Source organism: Eucyclogobius newberryi, unplaced genomic scaffold (assembly GCF_026437365.1).
Source record: "Eucyclogobius newberryi isolate DKJ021-1_F unplaced genomic scaffold, fEucNew1.0.hap1 SCAF_22, whole genome shotgun sequence".
In the NCBI taxonomy this organism is placed as follows: domain Eukaryota; kingdom Metazoa; phylum Chordata; class Actinopteri; order Gobiiformes; family Gobiidae; genus Eucyclogobius; species Eucyclogobius newberryi.
In genome coordinates this window covers 17,156,554-17,183,937 of record NW_027315857.1, presented here as the reverse complement: position 1 = coordinate 17,183,937, position 27,384 = coordinate 17,156,554, and the positions used below count along the sequence as shown (strand labels likewise).

At 41.1% G+C, this 27,384-nt stretch overlaps 1 protein-coding gene across 4 annotated transcripts in view; it reads right to left on the bottom strand.

Annotated features, from left to right (window-relative positions):
• Positions 1 to 27,384, bottom strand: part of nrxn2b (neurexin 2b) — a 1,099,331-nt gene that overhangs the window by 546,151 nt on the left and 525,796 nt on the right. For all 4 annotated transcript variants that reach the window (XM_072459234.1, XM_072459237.1, XM_072459236.1 and 1 more), the window contains 2 exons: positions 24,042 to 24,245; positions 18,665 to 18,691 (listed from right to left, as the gene is read on the bottom strand). In XM_072459234.1, coding sequence (XP_072315335.1) covers positions 18,665 to 18,691; positions 24,042 to 24,245 — 231 coding nt within the window. The remainder of the gene's footprint in view (positions 1 to 18,664; positions 18,692 to 24,041; positions 24,246 to 27,384) is intronic.

Genomic DNA, 27,384 nt, shown 5'->3' with positions numbered 1-27,384 from the left:
GCAGATGGATCCAACCAGATGGAGAAACCTGATCAGGAGGGCCCCTGGCTGTTCGGACATGAACATTCTGTTAAATCAGGGGTGTTCAAACTTCAATCAAGGGTCGTATTTTGAAACAAAGACAAAGCAGAGTTACGATCAAGGGCCATTGACTTAAAGGCTACTAGAAACTTGCAAACCAACTACAGTACTTGGTTCCACCTCTGCAAAATGGACGATTTCAACCTTGTCTGTCAAATTTACCGCAATCGTTGGGGTTAAAGTTGTTGCAACCTTCCAGGACAGTAAAAATCCGAATTTACACACATCAATACGGGAAACCAATGGAAGGGAAGAGCGGAGAATTAGGCTCAGCGACATTATCAAGGAAATCTGCGGACGGACGATGTCGGAGGCAGAGAGAATGGCAAATGGATCGAACAGTCCAGCATGAACATTCCGTTAAATCAGGCGTAATCAAGGGCCATATATTGAAACAAAAGAAAAGGCAATGTTCCGATCAAAAGCCGCAGACTGGTGGTCAATACAATGAATACATCTAAAAATTTTAGTTAAAACCCCGTAACACATTTTGACTCAGTTTCCTGCACTATTGCTAAAAGCTATAGTCCCCACCAAAGCCCTTGTATTTACAGTGTTGGGTTATCACTTTCCCAGCATGCCCTTCTGCTGGAGTATTGTCCTTTCATTTGTGACGGCTTGGCAATAACAGCGCTCGGGCTCATTTGTGAAATTATGTGCAAACCGGGACTGATTTGGCACCGCAGCCGAGTTTAGTGTCTGTTTTCTGGGCAGAGGCAAGAACACGCTTGTTGTAAATATGTGTCTGGGAGGAGGATGTCGGAAATATTTGTTAGTGTATGGTTATCATGGGATTTTATCAGAGACGGCAAGATTATAGTGTTTTGTGTTAGCATCATTTGGATGTTTCTGCTCCTCGTTTTGTTCGCGGTAAATGTTCGATGACGCTTGGTAAACCTGAAGCAGAGAACAAACTGCTGAAATTAGGTTTTGGTGAGTAATTTATGGTGCAGTCCCATTAGACCCAAGTTATGCGGTTTGATATTAAAAATGTAAACGTGTAATATCAGTCTCTAAAGGTCTAAATCAGCTCTAAACTAAGACTAAACCAGAGCTCAACCAAGACTCTAAACTAGAGATTCTCATTGGCTTTTGGACCCATCTGCACGCCATCAAATCAAATTATGAATTTGGTTTCATTTTATCATCATTTTTAACTAGTCTTAATATAATATAAAACCAATATATAACTCAAATTGAAGCTGTTTCTAAACCTTCAGAGTACAAACGAATGCCTGGGCTCTTTGTGAAACTGACACTCTAGTTTGGAAAATCTAATTTCAAATACTGCCTATGTTTAAAAAAATACAAAATAAGAATATAAAGAGGAATAAAGCTTCTGTTGGAGGAATGGACCGATAGATTGGGGATTTGCTTTGTTTTGACAATCTCCTTTCAAAGCTGAAGAAAATATATCTAAAATCTGATTTAGCGACTGCCTATAAAAGGGTTATTAAAATGTCTGTGAAAATGTGAATTTTAGGCTTTTAAAAACAATTATCTGTGGGTTTGGAGTACAAACTGATACTGATTCTTCCCAGAATGGTTGATTTGATTGAAAATGTGTGGGTTATAACAGTTCTGTTATTAGAAATGAATAAAAACTCATGGCCCACTCCCGCATCGTAAGAGTTTTTATAAATGACTCAGACTTAGTAAATACTTATACAATTATGGTTGGAAATTAGGGTTAGATGTTTAATTAAGTAGTTAATAAGCCTGAATTAAAAAACAGCAATTTTCTTCCTCAAACTAGTGTTCTTTTTTAAAAACAATCAATGGATTTCTGGATTATCTTTAGACAAAATGAACGTTGTTGGAGAAACCTTTGTCTTCTTTATGTGTTAAGCCTTTGTCCAAGCTTTATTAAGGCTATTAAGGATTTCATTTGACTTTTACTTCAGTACAATTGTGTAATTTGGCCGAGTTGTTAACACGTCCGCCGAGTTACCGAAGATAACAGAAAACTGGTGCTATGCAATTGTACCAAATATACCACAGTGGTTGTCTCTCCTGAAATACAGTGAGTGGAAGAAAACGCATGAAACATTATCTCTTTTACATTGTTCAAATTTGCTTTCTTTGGTCATTACACTCCTCACTACGCACAAAATCATCACGTTGATATCGCATGCTCTTTGTGGCTCATTGCGCGTATTTGGCCTGGAGTTCCGATTTGATAAAAATGAACACTCAATGCAAAAGAGGCCATCCTCCAGCGAAGCATTAAATTACTTTTTTGAAAAAATAAAATCGCAAACTCTTTCTCATGAGGTAGAAGTCGGAAATATCCGTTCCGATTTTAGGACGCTTGGACCTGACCGCTTATCCTTGTTTGACATCTATCTGGCCGAGGCGTTTTCCCCGTGATGACTAACGATTTAGCCCTGCCATGGAAGCTAATTTAAAATCAGTATTCAATGGGACAGTAGCCATGCCATCTGGTCGGAGGATGACGGCTAAGAAGGAGCTAGGAATGCAAACAAGGACAATAGACATGCTGCGGATCAATGACAATAAATTAAGATATTTTACCCATAAGGAGAAGGGATATACCGTAAAAGTCGGACTATAAGCTGCTAATCTTTGCACACGCTTTGAACACGGCGGTCTATATTACAATGCAGCTAATTTATAGATTTTGACTACTAGACTAATGACCTCTAGGGGCACTCTAGCAGGAAATTCTCAAGTACAAGCGCAGGAGCAGAGCCAGACGTGGAGACACAGGTAAATCAAGGATAGACAAGTACCGTTTAGACATGCTTTTTTAGATGTTAAGCTTCATTATGCTGTGTGTTTTATTACAATCTGCCTCATATTTACAGAGAAATTAGCTTAATGAGGAAGTGAATTTAGATAATCTGATATGGTGCTCTGCATTTTGTAATGAATTATTTTATTTTAGAGTTTGCCCCATGTCACTTTACTGTTTTTTTTCTTTCTATCATGGTGTTGTCTGCGTGATTATGTGGATTATACAGATTTTTCTTTCAACGTTTGTACTACTTGAATTTTAACAGCCACATCAAATCAATAACATCAGCAGCTTCTTACCATCTAAAAACATTGCCAAAATCAAAAATATAGTGTCAAAACCAGATTTAGAGAGACTTATCCATGCGTTTGTCTCCAGTAGATTAGACTACTGTAACGGCCTGCTCACTGGTCTCTCCAAACGAGCTGTAAAACAGCTGCAGTACATCCAGAACACTGCTGCTCGGGTCCTGACCAGAACCAGGAAGTATAATCACATTAGTCCTGTTCTTAGGGACCGGCCTCCTGCTGGTGCCAGAGTCAGGACTAAACATGGACCGGCCTCCTGCTGGTGCCAGAGTCAGGACTAAACATGGACCGGCCTCCTGCTGGTGCCAGAGTCAGGACTAAACATGGACCGGCCTCCTGCTGGTGCCAGAGTCAGGACCAAACATGGACCGGCCTCCTGCTGGTGCCCAGAGTCAGGACTAAACATGGACCGGCCTCCTGCTGGTGCCAGAGTCAGGACTAAACATGGACCGGCCTCCTGCTGGTGCCAGAGTCAGGACTAAACATGGACCGGCCTCCTGCTGGTGCCAGAGTCAGGACTAAACATGGACCGGCCTCCTGCTGGTGCCAGAGTCAGGACTAAACATGGACCGGCCTCCTGCTGGTGCCAGAGTCAGGACTAAACATGGACCGGCCTCCTGCTGGTGCCAGAGTCAGGACTAAACATGGACCGGCCTCCTGCTGGTGCCCAGAGTCAGGACTAAACATGGACCGGCCTCCTGCTGGTGCCAGAGTCAGGACTAAACATGGACCGGCCTCCTGCTGGTGCCCAGAGTCAGGACAAAACATGGACCGGCCTCCTGCTGGTGCCAGAGTCAGGACTAAACATGGGGAATCTGCGTTTCAGTTTTATGCAGCTAAAATCTGGAACATTCTTCCTGAAGATGTGAGACAGGTTCTACTCTGGCAATGTTCAAATCTAAGCTAAAAACAGTTTTGTTTAGCTGTGCATATGACTGAAAGGATTTTCTTTGCACTCTTCTCTTTTATGACTTAAATTGTTTTTAATTAGTTAATTTTATTGTATCTGTAATTTCTTTGTGATTTGAATGCATTTTTCCTGCTGTGTGAAGCACTTTGAATTGCCTTGTGTATGAAATGTGCTCTACAAATAAACTTGACTTGCCTTGCCTTACTATTCTTGTTGTATTTCATTGCATTTTGTATGAATCTGCACCCAAGCACTGCAGGCCCAAGACAAATATCCCTCAGAGGTACAATAAAGTTTAACTTAACTTGTACATATAGTTCAATTACATATGTGTCTTAATACAACTGAAATTACTTTGCCAAAAACTATATTAAAATCTCACCATAATAGTCATTCTCACACTGATATCTAATATTGCAGTATTGTTGGGGAAGAAGAGGAAATGGAGCGGCTGAGGGGGTTGGTCCAGACTCCACAGGTTAAAGAGTAAAGTATTCGCCCTCTAAGCACATGGTTGCTGGTTCAGTCGTGTCTTTACATCCCTGCACCAAAAACGTCCCATGAAACTTTTGCCAAGGACTAATCGAATCATTTCTCCTACACATTGCATAGAATGATTGTATGAAGGTCACATTTGCAGATCTCAATAATGTTATTATTGCTATGGATCCTTTAGTTATTTGCATTAGCAATGGTCCACACGCTCAGCAAAACGCAATTATGTGTAAAATTTGTTCATTAAATACAGTAGGACGAGTAGACAATATGTATGCAGTGTTAAATGAAAACCAATACAATTTCACACATGCTTTTAAAATGGATTGATTTTTTCTTGTTGGATTAAAATAGTCATATTTTTAAGCTAATGCGTTTGTGATATGGTAAAATAATAAAACAGCGAGGTGTACACTTTATGTGGAAAGGTTTTTTGCTTCTGTCTTTCATATCTTATGGTAAGGAGATATAAACTTAATTTTCCCTCTTAAATGCAAAAGATTGTTGTTCCTAAATATTTTTTCAATGTATTGTACAAAGTCGTTTATATAAAAAATGCAGCAAAAAGACCTCATTAGAAATATTACAAAAATTGCAGTGGAGCTTATGTATGTTTGTCTGTGTAAGTGATATTTCAGTCACAAAGTTAAACCTCATCTAACACATTTGAGGATATGTGTTACAGCATTTTTGGACTTCCAAAATATATATTATTGGAATACTCCAAAAAAATACTAAATCACTCAGACAATAATAGAACATAAAATAAAACACCTTCAGGTTTCAGAGTATTTTATTATAATTTTTTTGTGGGGAAATACCATGGTTAAGATTCAAGAACTGCTTTACTTTTTATTGTATAGTGTGCTTATATATATTTTTTTTTAAATGATTCATATATGACTATGATTTCATTACTTACCTGTTGCAAATATTGTAGTAAACATTGTACATATGACACAAAGTTGGAAACATTTGATGCAATTATTCCATGTAGATGTAGTGAATAGCCAATATCCAGTCTCCCACTAACCAACCAACCAAAAAATATAAATAAAAATGTATTTTATGTAACACAACTTTAAAGGGGACTTATTATGCATTCTTGTAGCTTCAATTGGCTTTTAAACGTTTTGGTCGCTTTGGGATTATTAGTATTTCACATGATCAAACTTAAAATCTAAATTTGGAAAACTAATTTACAAATTACACCATAAAGTATTCAGGCAAGAAGTAAATAATAAAGCCCATAGGCAACGTGACTGCTATGCAATTAGAGTTATGTGTTTGTTGTGAACATTTTGATCAGAAACAGAAGCTAAAAAGAGTCAAATTTGCGTACATATGTGTCCTTTGAGTTACCTCCAGCTCCTTCCCAGCCCATATGTCATCCACTTCTGGCGCCACACTTTCCCATTTCTCCATCTTTTCAACCCTCTCCTCTGCCTGAGCATGAAAGAGACGAGTCCCTCTCTCAAACGGCGAGCCGCACACGCACTCCGAGACGGCTGGCGCGGTATTGAGCGAATGTTTTTCGAGCACCCCCCACGTCGCAGCCAAGTGGAGACGCTTCACCACACGCCGATCGCCAAACCTCCCCGGGGCCCGGCGGAGTTATTCACTCACAATCCAAATTCGCTTTGATTAAAAATAAGTCGAGCTACTGAATGTTTATTAGCTTCGCAGTCAATAGCTTAACAGTAAAATGAAACTATGAATGGTACTTTTGAGCATGTAAAAGCTTATTTGCATTGGGAAACGTGTGAAGTTGAACGCTATAAATGACCGATATTCCTATAAACATTGATTATAGTAACTGATTCTTGTCTGTGTTGTGGGATTACATTGCAACAGCTGTAATAGTTCCCAAATATGAAATCAATTGATGATAAAAAATGATAAAATGGAACATTCTACCAAAAGAATACAGATGAAAACACTTTATCACGTTACTGATTCAGGTCCACTCAGAAGTGTATTGAAGATGTCTACGGTTGCATAATGAAAAAAGGAAATATAAAAAGTGTCTGCCTAAAATCGAATGTATCTATTTTCTTATAATATATTGTAAAGAGTTTGCAGTGGCCTTGTGCCGTCTTTCAGGTTAAGTAATACAACTTTTGATAAAGAACTTTTTAATTAGCCGTCTCTGCAAGTAGTTCAGATACGCTGAATGAGTTCTATTTGGATGTGGATGTGTGTGACTAGTTAGACAGACAATAGATCAGGTTTATCTTACATTTTGAAAGTACTCTTACAAAAGGTGTGAAAAAAAAAAAAAAAGGAAAAAAAAAAGGTTGCCAGGGGTTACACGTGCGTAGTTACTAACAACGTCTCAGGTTTGATTCCCGGCCTCTTCCATTTCCTGAATGTCTCAATCATTTCTTTCATGACTAAATAATGAAGTAAAATGAAGCAACCATCGGTGAAGAAACTCACTGAAGACAGAAAAGGAGACTGCAAAATTTGCACGTTCTAGAACACGGGAGCAACATGGACGGGGAATTTGTGTCTTGATTAAATCTGAGCCTCTGTTATTGGTATTATATTTAAAGCTTTACCCCCGCACCGCCTTGATACTGCCTGATCTCCGAAGCGAAGCAGGGTTGGGCCCGGTTTAATACTTGGAGAGGGGACCGCTGTGAATACCAGGTGTCGTCGTGTCCTTGGACCCGCCCACCTTTCCTCCAGAGTCCATGTACTGTACGCTGGTGTATGAATGAGGGCGTGTTTGTGAGAGTGACTGCAGCACGACAGATGGAAAGGAGCCCATGGCTACAATCTGGCGTGTTTACCGCATCAATATTCTGTATGTTCATTATCATACACTGCCCCCAAACATATGAATATACTATGTTTGTGTATTCTTCTACAGTATGCACTCAACATGAAAATATAATCATAATTAAAGGTAGATATTGAAACTCTCATGAGTTGCGTATAGGGCTGCAATGATTAATCGACTAATTGTGACTAGTCAAATATTTAAAAAAATAAATAAAAAATCATGTGTTTGGATTTTTGTAAAGGTTCTCTTGACTATACAGAGTCAAAAACACTGCCACAGCAAAAAAGAGCATACGCTGTAATATTTGGTAGGACCATAATTAGCTTTAATTACAGCACACATTCTCAATGGCATAGTTTCACTAAGCTTCTGCAATATTTAAAACAGTAAGATTTCAATCATATTGGTGCAATATTCTCCGTCCATATAACTGCTGTAAATAAGAATGTTACTATTGTTACTATTGTTATTATTACTTTTTATTTAGAATATAAGATGTTTTTATAAGAGCTTTTCTATTGTGAGAGTGTTTTTTTTTAGGTTTTCTATCAGTTATCTGTTCTTTGTTGTTTACTTATGTACCTACTTTGTGTTGCAACACTTCCTCATTGTGGGACAAATAAAGGCTTATCTTATTTTATTTCCATCCAGTGTTGCACTTTTTTTCCCAGTTGATCATGTGTTGATGATAGAGCGAGTCACCACTGCACAAAGCCTTCTCCAGCTCGTCCCAAACACTCTCACTGGGGTTCAGATCTCTAGTACATTAGCATCTACTTCTCCTTGGATGTTTTCTCTGCTCGATGCCAATGATTTGTCCCTCCTCAAACACACTGACATCTTTTCCATGACCACGGGATTTGCCACTCACTGCATCAGTCGGGTTTAGATACCGTGTTGCAGCTGAAAGATCGTCACCTGCAGCAGTTCTCCAGTAGGAGGCTTGTACTACCGTATTTAGTATTTACTTAGTTGAATCCAAGTGGCAATTTTTAATTTTTTTTTGGGACAGGCAGAGTACATAAAAAAAAACACCTTTTTTAAATAATAGACAATGGCATTATTAAATCAAAAAATAATTTGCATTTTTCCAATTTTCCTCAATAATACACTTTACACAGAAACATTCTCTATCTAGAAACCTTCAGTCACCGCATTTCAACCTTTATTTGGTTGAAAATATATTTCAAATGTCCAACTGTGCAATAGAAACAATCGCTAGTTCAATCAATCATCAGTTTTCAATTCCACTTTATTTTCATACAGATATTTATACACGTGTTCTCCTATCAAACTAATTACTTTGACGACAGCAAATGATCTCCAGTCTATTTGTAGCCCACCGCGTTCCGTAATGAGCTCTCGCAGGTGCTCAAGGCCGTGGGTGCGTGACATTACCAGAAGGGGGAGCTGTGCCCTGTGTGTCGGCCCGTATGTCAAAGCACGATCCCGCCAATGTGGAGCTAAGAGAAGGAGCTGTCCACCACTTAAAGGGCATCTTCTGAACAGACGTCAAGAAACTGACCCGGTGACCTTGTACCCGCTAAACTCCGAATCATATCTGTCTGCAATAAAGGGTAGAGGCTGAGGTCGACAAACCCACAATAAAGACATAAATAAGACGGATATTGAGCTGCCTGGTCCAGAGTTTGGACATCCGCAAATAAAAAAATGACCAAAGGATGGACTGACGGTTTAAATGTCCAATATAGAAATGTGAGTTGCAATAGAAACTGGAGTAGACAGTGGTACGTCAATAAATATATAGTATAATAAAGCTCTGCAAACTATTTTCAACATTCCACATGACAAAAATTGCACATTTAAATGATGTATTTAGGACAAAAAAACTCAAGCTACTGGAAAGGTTGGATGGATACGTTTGGTAGCGGCATGTTTCACCATGTTGGGGTCTCGTTTCTTTGTATTTTTCACCCAAAAAATAATAATAATGTAGCAGCTGTTGGTATAATTCTCATTACTGAAACGGAACTAGTGTTGGAGACATTTTGTGCAACACCGAAAGTAAAAAGGAATGGGGCCACGACCTTTCAAAAAGAAATTCCCTGCGAAATCTCTAACAACAAAGCTTTAAGCACAATACAAACCACTAACAATCAAATGTTCAAACTGAATTCTGAATTAACACACCAAATCCTATTACCAAAATCCCTGAAAATGTCATTAACAAGCTCAAATCAGATTCATTTCCATCAGATATTGAGAAATGTGCCGACCGAGATAATCATTTACCCCCCTGACGTGTGGAAAACTAACATTTGTGCCTTATTCCGGCTAGCTGTAATTGCACGGATGATTTGTGAGCATGCACATGGTAATACTTAACCACCAAGAAATAATGATTCTCCAAGTTCCCCCTGATCTATTACTGTCATTGAATCAAATTTCATGCAGAAAATGTAAAATATGCCAGCAACATTTACAATTTTTTAAGCTTTTGGAGTTCCGAGAGGTCAAACCTTGGAATAAATTGTACTTTTTCACCCTCTTATGCCTTTAATATATAGTCTACAGTGCCTTTCATCGAATGTCAAGATGTTTTATTGCTTTCCAAAACTGGCTTTCCACGAAGAGTCTGCTGTATAGTGGTATGAGCAGTCAACCGCAGCATCCAAAGGTTAAATAAAACATTTCTGGAAATAACAAGAAATCTGGAGTCCACATACTATCAAGGTCGTTTATCAATGGTAAAAAATGATGAAGTATAGATGTATTCACACCTGCAGCATATGACCGTAGAATGAAGTATGATTTCTTATTTTTCTTCCCCACATTAAAATGGCACTACGTCTCCACCTACTTGATATTTTAAACACATTTTCCTGCACAGTTTTATGACGTGCCATCGCTACATAGAATAAAATCAAAAGAAAATGGAATTCTGTCATGTTTTTAAGAGTGATGACGAGTGACTGCTTTGTATGTGGGTGTTTACAGCTACTTGGATGAGTGGCGAAACATCTCCACGCTTAAACGCATAAATAAACAAAAATGAATCACGATCGCCTCAGAAAGTCGTGCCATTATTCAACTCTAAAGACACACAAGAGTTCGAGTCATAGGATGAATATGACAAGTTTGCAGCGCCGTCCTTATGACCGTATGTTCCGGACTATACGTTTTTTCATAGTTCGGGCTGGGGTGCAATTTATACTCCAGAGTAACTTATATGTGATATTAGTCGTTTTTTTCACACTGGCAACTACATTTCACATGTTGATTATTTTCACACTGACAACCACAAGAGGGCGCTCTAGGCTCTAAGCAACACAGAAGAAGAATCGGCACTTCCTCTACCTCTGGAGTTTGTGGAGTTGTTTAGAAGTGACACAGAGGAAGAAGAATTCAATGGATTTAGTGATTTGGGGTAAAACTGATGCTTTGGTAAACTTGTTAGCATGTTCTTTATGCTATAGTTATCTGAATAACTGTTCATATGTTACGTTAACATACCAGACACTTACCACAGTTCTGTCTGTGCGTCATGTAGCTGAAGGTGTTAGCGTTAGCATACGTACACCTATTCACCATGTTCTCTCATCTGTTATTACTTTAAATTGCATTTTAAGATGAAATGTCTGTTCTTGGTCTTGGATTTTATCAAATAAATTTCCCCCAAAAATGCAACTTAAACTCCAGTGTGACTTATATGTTTTTTTCTTCTCTATTATGCATTTTTTGGCTTATATGCGACTTATACTCCGGAAAATAATGGTAATGCATGTTTGTGGATTGTTAATGTGAACGTCCCATAGAGCAACTTTTTTCGGGATGACATCCAATGGCATTCGCGACCTCCAAACATAAAAAATAGGCTACTCCCCCTGTTTGATTTTGTTTTGAGGATATAGGCCGAGATAAATAAGACCGAGGCCAACACATAATAATACACATTTACCACTTCATTTGAAGGGTGTAGAGCCTTGTTTAAGACTAAATCCCAATTTAAAATGTTTCCCTCATAACATCTGGGGAAATCGTTTCACAAGCCACACGGGGGTCCCCAAGTTGAGAACCACTGCCAGAGAGCCACATATTCCTGGGTTTCAGGCATTCCTTCATGATTTGAAGGATCTGACAACTGTTGTTACAGCAATAGCGCAATTCAAATTACAATAATAAATCATATTTTGAAACACAAACTTGTTCAGGGAGGAATAATTTGCCTGAAACCCATGAATAAGATCCCGCCCTCCAGTATGACAGCATCATCATTGTTTTTTTGTCATTCATTTTCTATCGCTTGTTCCTGTGAGTGACTTTGGGCCTCGGGCGGGGCACAGCAGGGCTCTATTCTGTATACTGTTAAACATAAACATTTGGTGAAAAATGTTTAAGAAATGAAATGATATAATGTTCTAAACCATCAGCGCTAAGTATACTGTAAACTGAAAAAAGAAAATGATGTCTTTTATATGTTAAAAAAGTAAAAGATAATTAAATAAAAAGTGTATTTAATCGTCTCAAACCTCTAATGCAATATCAAACGGCTGAATTCAATTGTCACACTCAAATTTGATTAAAAGTGCATCATTTCATAGACATCTCCTATTCAACTGCTACTTTTTCGATATAGGGTAAGAAATATCCTCCTCGTGCTGTCATTTTTACCACAAGAAATCCAAAGCGCCACCCTGACATCTAATGGACAAAGTGCCACATTACACCAGCCCTATTTCCATGCGCCTCACCCTCTCCACAACTGGGTGCAGCAGAGCAGTCACAGTCATTTGCAATAGCGGCCCCTCTTTCAGCGCCGGGGCTTTGAAGTTGGGGATGTGCTCCATGAGTAGGGTAAAGTGCTTTTAAGCGAGATCAGGGAAGGGAAGAGAGGAACTTGTACACCCACACACAATGCATATTTGTCTGAGATTTGCATTTGGAGCAGGCGTTGGAGCAGATTCACCCAGACGCGGTGTAAAGGGATGGCGCGGATTTTTGCATATGTCACAACTTTAAAATGCTAGTTCTTTAAAAAATCAGATGGAAATATGAAAAAAAAAAAAACTGTAGTACAAGTGGATATTCAGTATCTTATATAATCAAACACTAATATTTGTGATTTTTTTTTTTTTACTGACTATTGTTAATTGTGAATGCTTGAAATATGAATATTTGATAGGAATATATAAGTAGTGTTGTCAAATAGAACTCAAATAAAAATTGGTATTCCGATAAAACCACTGATATAGAGTTTGCATATTATAATATATACTTAGGAACTTAACTCATAAAATCAGTCATATCTTATTCGAGAATTAAAGTTTATTTGAGATATGGACCGTGCACACTACACTGTAACCTTATAAGGAGAGATGCAATGTAACAGGTTGTAGCTCAAGTGCTAATGCTAATCAAAAATTAGCATTAATGATGAAGCAGAATATCTGGACAACTGGCTATCTGGACTATCTATTTCAATGCAATCCTCAAATAATTTGAAATGGTGGAATTGATCCTCTCTGTGTGATTGTGTACGTCTTGTTGTGGGGGCGCGACGGCAATATGTTGGAATTGTGCATTTGTCCTCTGTGTAATATAATTCAGGGTTGTTTTGTATTCGGGTTGTGTGGAGCCATGAGTTGTTTTGAAAAGTAAACATTTAAAATAATAATGACAAAAAAACCTCTCCTTGAACCGACACCTTAACGTGGTGGAGGGGTTTGAGTGCCCGAATGATCCCGGGAGCTATGTTGTCGGGGGCTTCATGCCCCTGGTAGGGTCTCCCAAGGCAAACAGGTCCTAGGTGACGGGTCAGACAAAGATCGGTTCAGAAGCCCTTTATGATGACAACACGAACAAGGCAGTTTACGTCGCCCGGATCGGCGTCACCGGGGCCCCATCCTGGAGCCAGGCCTGGGATGGGTGCTCCATGGCGAGCGCCTGGTGGCCGGGTCTTACCCCACGGGGCCCGGCCGGGCACAGCCCGAAAGAGCGACGTGGGGCCGCCCTCCCGTGGGCCCACCACCCGCAGGAGGATCCATAAGGGGCCGGTGCAGAGAGATCTGGGCGGCAGTCGACGGCAGGGGCCTCGGCGACCAGATCTCCAGACACAGAGACTAACTCTGGGGACATGGAATGTCACCTCGCTGGGGGGGAAAGAGCCTGAGCTTGTGCGGGAGGTTGAGCGATACCGACTAGATATAGTCGGCCTCACCTCCACGCACAGTTTGGGCTCTGGAACCCATCTCCTCGAGAGGGGCTGGACGCTCCACTTCTCTGGTGTTGCCCGCGGGGAGAGGCGGCGGGCTGGTGTGGGCTTGCTGATAGCCCCTCAGCTCAGCCGCCACGTGTTGGAGTTTACCCCGGTGAACGAGAGGGTCGCGTCCCTCCGCCTTCGGGTGGGGGACAGGTCTCTCACTGTTGTGGCGGCCTACGGCCGAACAGCAGTGCAGAGTACCCGGCCTTCTTGGAGTCCTTGGGAGGGGTACTGGACAGTGCACCGACCGGGGACTCCGTTGTTCTACTGGGGGGCTTCAACGCCCACGTGGGCAATGACAGTGACACCTGGAGAGGGGTGATCGGGAAGAACGGCTTCCCCGATCTGAACCCGAGCGGTGTTCAGTTATTGGACTTCTGTGCTAGCCACGGATTGTCCATAACGAACACCATGTTCAAGCACAAGGGTGTTCATCAGTGCACATGGCACCAGGACACCCTAGGCCGGAGGTCAATGATCGACTTTGTTGTCGTGTCATCAGACTTCCGGCCGCATGTCTTGGACACTCTGGTGAAGAGAGGGGCAGAGTTGTCAACTGATCACCACCTGGTGGTGAGTTGTATCCGCTGGCGGAGGAGGAAGCCGGACAGACTTGGCAGACCCAAGCGCATTGTGAGGGTCTGTTGGGAACGTTTTGTGGAGCCCTCTGTCAGTAGGGTATTCAACTCGCACCTCCGGGAGAGCTTCTCCCATGTCCCGGGGGAGGCTGGGGACATTGAGTCCGAGTGGACCATGTTCTCCGCCTCCATTGTTGATGCGGCTGCTCGGAGCTGTGGTCGCAAGGTCTCCGGTGCCTGTCGTGGCGGCAACCCCCGAACCCGGTGGTGGACACCGGAAGTAAGGGATGCCGTCAGACTGAAGAAGGAGGCCTATCAGGCCACTCTGGCTTGTAGGTCTCCGGAGGTCATCGAGGGGTATCGGCAGGCCAAGCGAGCCGCGGCTCGTGCTGTCGCAGAGGCAAAAACCCGGGCCTGGGAGGAGTTCGGGGAGGCCATGGAGGAGGACTATCGGTCGGCACCAAAGAAATTCTGGCAAACCGTCCGGCGCCTCAGGAGGGGGAAGCAGTGTCTCACCAACACCGTTTACGGTGCGGGTGGAGGCCTGCTGACCTCGACTGGGGATGTCGTCGGACGGTGGAAGGAATACTTTGAGGATCTCCTTAATCCCTCAGTCACGTCTTCCGAAGAGGAAGTAGAGACCGGGGACTCGGAGGCTGGCTCATCCATCACCCAAGCTGAAGTCACTGAGGTTGTCCGCAAACTCCTCGGTGGCAGGGCTCCGGGGGTGGATGAGATCCGCCCTGAGTACCTAAAGTATCTGGATGTTGTAGGACTGTCTTGGTTGACACGTCTCTGCAACATCGCGTGGCGTTCGGGGACCGTGCCTCTGGACTGGCAGACCGGGGTGGTGGTCCCTCTGTTCAAGAAGGGGGACCGGAGGGTGTGTTCCAACTACAGAGGGATCACACTCCTCAGCCTCCCAGGTAAGGTCTATTCCAAGGTACTGGAGAGGAGAATCCGACCGATAGTCGAACCTCAGATTCAGGAGGAGCAGAGTGGTTTTCGTCCCGGTCGTGGAACACTGGACCAGCTCTATACCCTCCATCGGGTGCTCGAGGGTTCATGGGAGTTTGCCCAACAAGTCCCCCGAGGGACAGGCTTTCGACCGTGTCCCTCGGGGTGTCCTTTGGGGGGTGCTTCGGGAGTACGGGGTCCGGGGCCCTTTGCTCAGGGCTGTCCAGTCCCTGTATGACCGGAGCAGGAGCTGTGTTCGCATTGCCGGCAGTAAGTCAGACCTGTTCCCAGTGCATGTTGGACTCCGCCATGGCTGCCCTTTGTCACCGGTTCTGTTCATAATTTTTATGGACAGAATTTCTAGGCGCAGTCGGGGGTCGGAGGGTGTCCGGTTTGGGGACCACAGGATCTCATCTCTGCTGTTTGCAGACAATGTTGTCCTGATGGCTCCATCAAACCCGGACCTGCAACATGCACTGGGACGGTTTGCAGCCGAGTGTGAAGCGGCTGGGGTGAGAATCAGCACCTCCAAATCCGAGGCCATGGTTCTCGACCGGAAAAAGGTGGCTTGCCCTCTCCAGGTGGGTGGGGTGTCCTTGCCCCAAGTGGAGGAGTTCAAGTATCTCGGGGTCTTGTTCTCGAGTGAGGGAAGGATGGAGCGTGAGATCGACAGGTGGATCGGTGCAGCGGCTGCAGTGATGCAGTCGCTGCATCGGACTGTTGTGGTGAAGAGGGAGCTGAGCCGAAAGGCAAAGCCCTCTATTTACCGGTCGGTCTACGTTCCTACCCTCACCTATGGTCATGAGCTTTGGGTAGTGACCGAAAGAACAAGATCGCGGATACAAGCGGTCGAAATCAGTTTCCTCCGCCGTGTGGCTGGGCGCTCCCTTAGAGATAAGGTGAGGAGCTCGGCCACACGGGGGGAGCTCGGAGTAGAGCCGCTGCTCCTCCACGTCGAGAGGAGCCAGCTGAGGTGGCTCGGGCATCTGTTCCGGATGCCTCCTGGGCGCCTCCCTCGGGAGGTGTTTCAGGCATGTCCCACCGGGAAGAGGCCCCGGGGAAGACCCAGGACACGCTGGAGAGACTATGTCTCTCGGCTGGCCTGGGAACGCCTCGGGATCCCCCCGGAGGAGTTAGAGGAAGTGTCTGGGGAGAAGGAAGTCTGGGAGTCCCTGCTCAGACTGCTGCCCCCACGACCCGGCCCCGGATAAAGCGGCAGAAGATGGATGGATGGATGGATGACAAAAAAAAAATCTAGATTAATTTGAAGTATCCATGCTGAAACAACATCACATAATAGAGTAGTAGATCGGCAGAACTAAGATTACTCATTCACCTGGGGAGATAACTCTGTTCGAGTGAAAAAAGGGAACAAATTCATACAAAAATATTATATATATATATATATATATATATATATATATATATATATATATATATATATATACTGTGAATATTTTAAAATGCACACTTGAAACAACAATCGTAACACATTTGAAAATACATCCTTTGATTGTGAAGGACTGGATAATAAAGTATATATTTGATTTGAACATTCAAAACAAAACAATAAAATATCTTGAACGTGGCATTTCTCTATTGTGGGTTTGCATGTATGGTGCAAAAAATAGGTCGAAAAACAACTGAAGACTGAAGAAAACGTTCCATAACAACAAATTGCCCATTCTGTGCCCCGTTATTGGTTTTACAAGAAAGCTTAATGATAATGCCAATACAACTTTTGTCACATTAGTCATGTGTGAATGCATTTTACTGCACAAAACACCTGGAACAAGTGCGGAACCACATTCGTCACCATTCAAATGAAAGCCACCGTAGCAAACATGCAGTTCCCGTGTTTTCTGTCACCACTCATAGCAGCACTTACCTGCGGGCCGCTTGTTCAATTGTCAGCGGCCTTGATAGAAATAACAGTGCGCTATCATTCTGTCAGCACGGGGTAGGAAAACATTAGCTCGATGGCTAAACAAGCACTCGCCAGGTGGTATAGCGTCTCTCAGCGGATCCGCCATTAGCTTTCTAGGGGCCAAAGCTTACAGTTTGTCCCGCATAGAAAACAGACACCACCTGGGTATGCATTCGCCCGGAGCCGGGAATCAACATCGTATCAAAACGAATAGGAACATTTCGACATGGGAGTGTCAAGTCGTCCTTTTCGGGGAATGTTTTTAGAGTGAGGTTGACAGGATGATGACTGGACTGGGTTATGTGAAAAGGAAAAGCAATAGGATGATTTTAAAGTAGGAGTAGAAAAAGAAAACATGGAGGAGTCGAGGATGGAAAATCCTGCCGGCAACGCCAAATTAAGCATTCATTGAATCCATCACAAAGAGCTTATGTATGCATAAGTATGATTATTATATATGAGAGGATTATTAGTATTGTGAATGCAGTACTGGAATACAAAGCAAATAATGGGGATGTTATATTACCTTATAGTTAGTTTAAACGTTCCAAATATTTTTTACTTTTGAAAACGATAACGTTATGAACCGACCATTTGGATATTTAACCTCTGGAAAAGTTTTTTGAAGGTTTTCTTTTTCAAACTCAAATTTTCAACATTTATTTTGAAAAAAGTTTTTGGCCAAGGTCAATTTTCATTTTCAGCGCCGTTTACTGTCAATACAATTATTTTTTAGATTTCAAATTGCATAATTTTTGGAGATGCAAAATCATAACATTGTGTGCATCGTCTATGATTAAGTTATTAAAATAAATATCTAAAAAAGTGTTTTTAGACAGAAAAGTCTAGCGCACATATCAAAACATTTCTGATGCTTTGTTGAAATATATATATATATATTTATTTATTTTTAAATATTCCCTATCAACTATTTGTTGGTGTAATCTTTTGTTTGTCTAGGAGTGGTTAATTGTAAAAAAGGTCTCAAAGGTGGTCTTGAGCTGGACTTTTTTTTTTTTTTTTTTTTTTAGTTCTTGACCTGTATCTGTTTTGGGTTAGCACTTGGAACTCATCAAGATGTCTACTTTTTCTCAAAGCGGTTTGGTAGTTTTTCCTTGTCGAGAAGGAGGGTCAAAGGACAGGGGACATTGGTACATTTGGTTAAGGACAGGTGATGCTGGGACATTTGGTTAAGGACAGGTGATGCTGGGACATTTGGTTAAGGACAGGTGATGCTGGGACATTTGGTTAAGGACAGGTGATGCTGGGACATTTGGTTAAGGACAGGTGATGCTGGGACATTTGGTTAAGGACAGGTGATGCTGGGACATTTGGTTAAGGACAGGTTTCATTGGAACATTTGCTAATTTCCTATGAACTTGTTTGCCCCTAAATTGTTGGTAATAATGATGAAACACAACGTCTCAGTCACATTTATTTTGAAAGTGAGTACTTCTAATATAATGCGAGTGCCTAAAGAAATGAAATCACCTGAGACAAAACACAGTGAGATGGAAAATGGATGAGAAACTGAATTATTTGGTGGAAAATGTCATAAAACTTCCCGAAAAGGACCACTTTATCAAAACAGAACAAGAAAAACAGGTACATTAGAGTCATAAAAATGCATAGGAGCACTTACTGAGGCTACAGTCTATCCTGATACAATCTGGCGGGAGAGAGAGCGAGATGGTGAGATCAAACCAAAAGAGAAAGAAAAAGAAGAGAGAGAGAAAAAACATTTTACATCCTTCAAAGAACATTCTGCAGACAACCAAGCAATGCTCTGGGCCACCATCCGGGGACGAGCTCCTAGTCACGACCACCCTTTGAAACATAGACTAAGTGTTTGAATATATTTGCATCTCGTTACAGAGCACAGCAGAAGGCAAGATACGCTACATCGGGCTCATCAGGGCAACACTATATATCAAAGTGTATTGACGCCGTTTCAATGGGATTTTTTCGATTAGGATTTTTTTTCCTTGATGTTTGCTATGTTATATTGTTTTTCTTGAGGTTTAAGATCTAATTTTGGAGGTTATAACATACAACACACACACACAACATAAAATGATCTAGATTTTGAAATATTAATTTGAGCTATACATGAATTTGAAAAACTTTGAAAATCTAACTGTAATTCAGAGTATGTTTATCTTGATTGGAGTCATTTTACTAGGATTTAATAAATCTGTTAGACTTCTGCACTAGTACTAGACACTTCCAACTGTCTCTAACTAAATAATCTACTATTTTTATTTTCTTGGGAAAAGAACAGAGAATTAGTCAAATTAATAAATAATAATATAGAGCCGGACATAACTCTGAAAACAAGATTAGCTTTTTGATATTTCAAGTTCTATTATTTTACAGTTTAATTAATTTAGAATGCGTATGAAAGGTTTGTATACGATTTTCAAATTTTCTTTAGTGTATTGTACATATAAATGATAGTATTACACCAATCGAGTAGGTATTTGTGGAGAAAACGTTCTGTAGAAAAGAACAGGAAGTGACATCACACTAGGGATACTAACTCTAGTCAAAGTTTATGCATAATTTACACAAAGAAATAACTTTTTCGACGCTCTAAACATTAATTCAATAAAATAAAGGTGTTTCCATATATTTTTATTGGTCTTTTTTTTTTTTATTCCAAAATTCCTGATGTCATCAATTATAATGTTCTGTGATAGCATTTTTATTATTTTTATTGATCTCAACTGCATTTTAGTTTGATAAGTCATCCAACCTGTCATAGGTATTTTAATATCCAAATAAAAAAAATGGATGTTGTTTCTCTTTATGTCCCTAAACGTAAGTGTTATCACTGCAACAGAATGTCACAAAAAGTGTTTACATTCTGTGGCATTGTAGTTATTGTCGCTCAGGATAATTTGCTTGTAATGTTTTATCATGTTGAGAGTTTTGTTTTATCACCGACTATCAAAGATTTACCTTCCATCTGCTTATCTTTAGAATCCTAGCTACTTCATTTTTTACCAGCGTAACATAATTCAAACCCATCCGGCATTTTGTTTGGATGTAGATGATGTTCATGTTGATCAAACACTTGCGTCTCACCGCAGCAGATGCACTGTCTCACACAAGTTATTTTTACATATATATTCTCAACGTTCTGACTTGCACTTGCCATAATGCAGTACTCTGAGCAAGAGAAACCTGACAGTGATTATTACTTTGGAAAGGGTGATCAGCACATCCCAGCCACATCCAGCCCGGTGCACACAAACCATAGGGACTAAAACCATGTAGGGTGGAATATAATATGCAAGTTTAAATAAGAAAATATGCTAAAATAGTTCCAGACAACAATAAAAAACGTAAGTCTGAAAGTCAAATATTGATTTTACATTTGGAAACAGCAGTTCTCTTTGTCATGCAATTTTGCGCTCTGCTGTAGTTTACTAGATTATAAGAAACAATACTGTTTTTTATATTGTTTATTTGATTTATATTTATTGTATTTATTACTATGTTTCTTTTTTATTGTATTAAAATCTCAACAGGCTGCCCTTTTAATGAACATATACCTACTGTAGTCCTCTTACAGTTATGATTAAAATAAAACATTTGACATGATTGTATTTGTAATAGTAAGAATAATATAAAGAGATGTGCAATAATAAGATTAAACTTCAATAAAATAAAATTGAGTTTGTGTTTGTAAACTACATATTATCTTTATATAGTTACCATATTGCCAATATTGTAAAATTAATTTATATTTTATTGAATTGTCATATCGGGTTATTGAGTTTGAAGTGTTAGAAAATTGTTTAGGGGCCTGATAAAAAAAAATAATGACAGAAATGTATTATTGTTATTGTATAGTGACAATTTTAAGCTATAGTAATAAGAAATAGAATAAATAGAAAGAGTACATTTTATTCTTAGTGGTAGACAATTTTATTGGGTTATTTCTACCACACTATCATCACGATTGTTAATTAAGTTGAAATGTATTATGTGCAATCATTTCAATATTTCTGACATTCCACATGTTTAAATGAAAGTTTACTGACTCCTATTATCATATCAAACTCTTCAATAACTTTGATTAAAATACTTAAAATACTAAAATCACAATGAGAACTACTGTCTCCTGCCCCCTAGTGGTCGCATCCTTCGTGTGCACGTGGCAAAGTGGCTGGGCAGTGGACTGGAGCTGTCAACCGCGACAGAATAGTGGACACAAACAGCCAGGGACCAGCATCCCACTCTGTAACAAAATCTCTCAGCACCAATCACTTATTGATTGCTGAAAGCTAAAAAAGCGCACTAATTAAGCCACAAATTATGAAAAATGATCTTGTCAGTTGCCATTAGGGATTCTATGACACTAGGAAGTGGCTTTTACTCACACATTTGCTAATTGAACAATTCTGTGATGTATTACCAGACCCTAATGAAGTCGCTAATGATGATCGCAAAATGCCTTGTTTGCTGTTAAAAAAAATCCTTGCAAAGAATTTTAAAAACATGTAGTGAGCTATATCCCATTTGGAAACGGTGGAAGTTGGTGAGCTGGTCTCGCTGACTGTCCGATCCGTGGGCCGCAGACATACAAGCCATTGAAGGGATGAAAAGTTCCATCGTAGAGCATTGGCCGGAAAGGGTTAAAAATACAGGTTTTTTTTTACCCCTCTTTTTTATGTGTTGATGACATTGCAAATACATGACTTTATTAAATATTCCAGAACCGTCATTACTCATGAATTGTCACCTTATGATAATGACACCAGTTTTTCGAAGGTGTTTTTTGAAAGTTCTAGCATAGGCCGATGATGTGGTTGGATAAACCTGTAAAGAGCCTGTAGCATGGGTATTTTTATTTTACAATAACATTACATATCAGCAAAACATTGGTAGAGTGTGGGAGTGGTAATCTCTTACCAATAAATGTAATTCTCTTCTAATCTTTTCTCAAATCAAGCTGCATCAAACCCTAACCCTAAACTAAAACCTAAGCTAAACTCTAAGCTAACAAATTTGGAAAAAACAAAACTGAACTTTTTTTTCAAGATTTGATTGTGATTAGATTTGTGATGGATGTTTAAAACAATCAGCAAAGAGTGCATATTGTAAAAAACAACAGGATTAAACTGATCATTCAGGAGTAAACTGAACATTCAGGAGAAAACTGAACATTCAGGAGAAAACTGAAGTTCGGAGAAGACAGAATATGCTTGCCTTTCCTTTTCCTGGACCTGCTTGTCTACAGTTACAACTATATTTATTGTATAGTACACATTTAGTTTGACATCCAATTATCTTGAATTACTTTGCGATTTGATAACTGCGCCAATTCAAACTGGAATGTTGATTCGATTGCGATATCTTACACTCCACAATCGACGATACACCCAGTAAATATGACATACCCACATTGTGTCACCGTCCGATGACATCATAATAAGGTGACGATGTCTTTGCAACAACAGTCACAAATCATGTTCACGGAATGTCAGCGACACAGGTAAATCGGTTAGCCCCCCCCGTCTCCAGTGGTCTAAAAATGAAATTTGCATGGCACATCTATCTCGCTCCTCCTCGCTCCACGGCGTGATCCCTTCAAGGTTTCCACAAATTGGAGGATCTAGAGCAAGCAGGAAAGTCATCGCCATTTATCAGTCATTAAAAGTTAATGAACTCAAAGATTTCTCAACCGGTTATTGCGAGAAAGCGATCCATCATCCGGGAGGTTTCATTCGTCCGTCCTTGTGCAAACATTCACTCATAACCGGGATTCCCAAAATGGATTACAGTGACCTCCTGGCTAATTCTGCTCCGGTGTGAAATGAAGTTTGAGGAGCAGCGAGATGAGACTAGACCACGCAGAGACAGGTGTGCGGGGCAAGGCTGGAAGTCTGGCCCAATCGCTTTTCGATGGAGCTTTTTTTGGAATGGGTCAGGGGTACAATGGTACAGCACTCGAGTGGAGTAAAGAGCGAATTGGCTTGAATGAAAGGCGATTCGCGACCACATTATCAGTTTGTTGAGGAAAGGATTGTTTATTTGCTGTCCTCAAGGTCATTTATGTCATGACATTTTAGAATGATTCAAGTGCAGAATCCATGCAGCTCTGAGCTAACCCAAGACCAGGACTAATCTGAACTCCTTGTCCAAATCTTGCAATAATATAGACCCTTTGTTAAAAAAATACTGGAATTGGGGCAACTGGAGGCAAAATTAAGTAGACCATAAAGTTGTTTAATGACTATATGAGATCAGATATAAATGCTAATGCTTTTAAGTCTTTATAATAAAAACTAAAATTGTAACATAGTGTAGAAATGTCAGTTAGTTTGCTTTTCTATCACAAAAGATGTAAACTATTGTGGAAAACTATTGTGGGCTCAACATTTCAGTAAATATTTGTCCACTAAAACCTTAATATTAAGAGACCAAATATGCTAGGTCTATGATAATGTCCAATAAAATAATAAAATAATACAAAATACAACAGTAAATGTGTTCAAGTCATGTATTTGAGTGGGTTTCTTTAGCCAAAACCATCTTGATTTTTAATTTTTTGTGATATTCTGAGGTTAATCCCAGTTTTTCCATTGTAATCTTATCATGTTCCACTGCACTTTTGCCTATTCAAGAATTTGTTTACAAGTTTTAAAAGGATTTGAAGTAAATTGGCATCCCAAAAGGAACCAAACAAGAGTATATTACCTTTTAGACTCATTTCAGATTTGATTAGATAAGCAAAAGGTTTATGTAAAGAACAAAATGTAACATTCCTTTGACAAATGACTCACTTTCACCCTATTTGTATAATGTATGTCTGATGCGACCCGTGAAATTAAAATTGTTAATAATTTACAATCTGCAAAAGCAAATCCAATTTCCTCAACAAACGGACCGTGGCGTCCAACTTCACTCCAGCCAAGTTCAGAACAGAAGAGAAGATGAGCGAATGAGCGAACGGGTAATACGCCACATCTTATAAGTCACGGTTTCCGAACACCTTCGGATGTCCTTACCCAGGTTGACGGTGAGCTTGACCCGACCCCCATCCAGCTCCAGCCTCAGCGTGTCGGCCGACTCCTTGGAGGTGGTGGCCATCAGCAGACCGTACGCTCGCTGGGACATGAACCTCAAGGCCACGTCCTCCGCCTCCGTGTGCATGGTCACCGGCATGATGATCTTCAGGTACATGCTGCCGTCGTAGCTCAGCACGGTGGCCTCTGCGAAGACAATGCAAGCAACAGGGAATGAGAACTAAAGTCATGTTAAAAGGAAATGCAGAAGAGTACGGTCAAACACAAATGTACAGACACTTTCAGTTGAGTCTCTAATAGGCACGTGACCTGTTCTTCAATAAATCGATAATTGCGATTGTTCAGGTCAGAATGTAAGTGCAGTTGGAGATGTTAATCGTCACCTGGGGTTCAGGAGTGGGACCACGCCTCAACCTCTTACTCTTCCAGTAACCACGCTCTACTCTTCAACCACGCCTCTAATTACCCGGAAGCCCTATTCATACAGGCCTATCCCAGCATCTCTTGTTGTCTCTGCTCTCTCGACCCCACCCTCCCACCCCATGTCTCCATCATCTTCACCTTAACACATCACCATCCATGGAGGGGGGGTTCTGAATCGTCTGGGCTGATCACCCGAAACAGAGCCCCCACCCTGAGTCTCTACCCAGCCAACTCTCATTAACCCATCATCGACCCATCATTGACCCATCATCGATCCATCATCGACCCATCATCGATCCATCATCGACCCATCATCGACCCATCATCGACCCATCATCGACCCATCATCGACCCATCATTGACCCATCATCACTATTATCAATAAACATTCTTTCATATTCCATTGTTGTGACGTGGTCCTTGCTAGTGAATAACACTTAACACTTATTTAGCGCTTTTCAAGATTCCCAAAAACTCTTCACATTTGAGAGACAGACACAAAAGCAACGAGTAGGATAAAGTAGGATAAAGTTATTGAAAGGCAATTTTAAGAAGATAGGTTTTCAGTGATTTTTTAGTTAGTGAGTATGGCTTTGATGCGTTTGGGCAGGGAGTTCCAGAGGAGAGAAGGCTCTGTCCCTCCAGGTCTCAAGTTTTGTCCTGGCGGCAGACAGAGGAGTTTGGCATCAGTGAATCTGGAACCAGTGGAGGTCTCCGGAGGACAGGGGTGATGTGTTAGTGAGGAGATCTGGATGCGCTGGAGTCATTTGAGGAGTTTGGAGGGTGAAGCGTAGAGCAGTAGTCAAGGCGGGAGGTGACAAAGGCTTGGATGAGGGTTGCGGTTGACTGCGGAGGGAGGGGCAAAGGTGGGTGATGTTCCGGAGGTGTTGTGCTCTCTCATTGGAGAGAGTCCGATCAAGGATGATGCAGAGGTTGCAGAGATGAAATGAGGAGGAAACAGAAGTGCTATCGATGGAAAAAGGTGAGGTTATTGTAGGTTTTAGTGAGTGTTCTGGGGCCGATGATGACCATTTTTATCCATTTTATCATGATTTGATTTCAAATGCAGTTTGTGAGGGTGGAGTGTGTGGTGGGGTTTATTGTATTGGTGGGAAAGATAGAGCTGGATGTTGTCGGACAAAGCAGTGGAATTGAAGGTCGTGGAAGAACTCAAAAGTAATAATTGCGAGAATCATAATCAGCGAAGATAAGTAAGTTCAGTACAATATACACTTTTGTATTTGGCTGTTTGTGTCACAATTGATCACTTTTTCATTCAGAAAGCAAAACAAATTCACGATTTTACTGTTGTTTGGTCATAGTGAAAATGTAATAATCGCAAAATTGTGATTGTAATCGTAAAGCTGAAATCATATATTGAAATTTTTAGTCTCAAGTGAAATAGAAAATTACAAAAATGACCACAAAGTTTATTACTCATCTACATCAGTATTTGCAATACCCATTAACTTAGAAGCTAACTTATGGTATCACCAAAGGATAAAGAGTGTGCATCAGTGTTAAGAATAAACGTTTCTAAATCCATGCTTGTTAAATACTAATTATTATCCTAAAATTAATTAAATTAGGTAGACTTGGGATGCCTTTCTAATCAACAACATTAGTACAAATATTTACCAGTTTACAGACAGATGCTTGATCTACTGCGGCACCATTCAGACATATTTAGTTAGATAGGTTGACACGGCTCCTTTTGTGTCATTGTTTTATTAATACTAAATGAATATACACACGAGAGGCGACCAACAACAGCGACCAGCAACACTCTCAGCAGGATCAAATCTAACACAGCGAACAATTGCAGCGGGGAGCAACGGCATCAGGAGCCACATTCAGTTCCAGGGCAGATGGCGGGTCTCCCACATGTGCTTGCCTGTGAAATTTGAGGGAATTATGAGGTTTTAAAAGCATGTTTACTATTTCAATGCCTTCAGCGGTGAAAAGAAGGAAGTATCAGAAGTCATGAAATGACTGAAATCGTTTTATTGACTGCTACATATCGAAAGAAAGCGCTGACCATTGGACGGAAAGGCAGTCAAAGAAACTCTCTGATTGGCTGTGGGGTGGGCCATAGCGACAAAGGTTCATGACTTTTAATAATAATAATAATAATAACTTTTATTTATATAGCGCTTTTCAGTGACCCAAAGACGCTGAACATAATAAAAAAGGGGGGGGGGTATTTACAGACAGGGGGGGACAACACGTACAGTACACATTAATATACAGATAAAATGAACAAGACAGAAGAAGTAGAGAGAAAAAAGATGGGGATGTAACAGGGGGTAGAAGAGTAGGCAATGGGGTAGAGGAGGCTAGGGGTAGGGGAGGTCATAGGCTTGGGTGAAGAGGTATGTTTTTAGGCGGGATTTGAATGTTGTGAGTGAGGGAGAGTGGCGGACAGGTTGGGGGAGGGAGTTCCAGAGTCGGGGTGCTGTTCGGGAGAATGCTCTGTCGCCAAAAGTTTTGAGTCGGGATGTTGGTGCAGTCAGGGTGAGAGAGGAGGAGGATCGGAGAGCTCGGGAGGGGCGGTGGGGGATGAGGAGGTCAGACAGGTAGGGGGGGGCAAGGTGGTGGAGAGCTTTGAAGGTGAGGAGGAGTATTTTAAAGTTTATGCGCTGCTTGATGGGGAGCCAGTGGAGAGAGCGAAGAACGGGAGTGATGTGATCACGGGACCGGGTGTGGGTGAGGAGGCGGGCAGCGGAGTTTTGGACCATTTGGAGTCTATGGAGGGAATGGGAGGAGATGCCAGTGAGGAGGGAGTTGCAGTAGTCAAGGCGGGAGGAGATGAAGGCATGGATGAGGGATTCAGCAGCGGGGAGGGTGAGGCAGTGTCGGATTTTGGCGATGCGGCGGAGGTGGAAGTATGAGGTCTTGACAA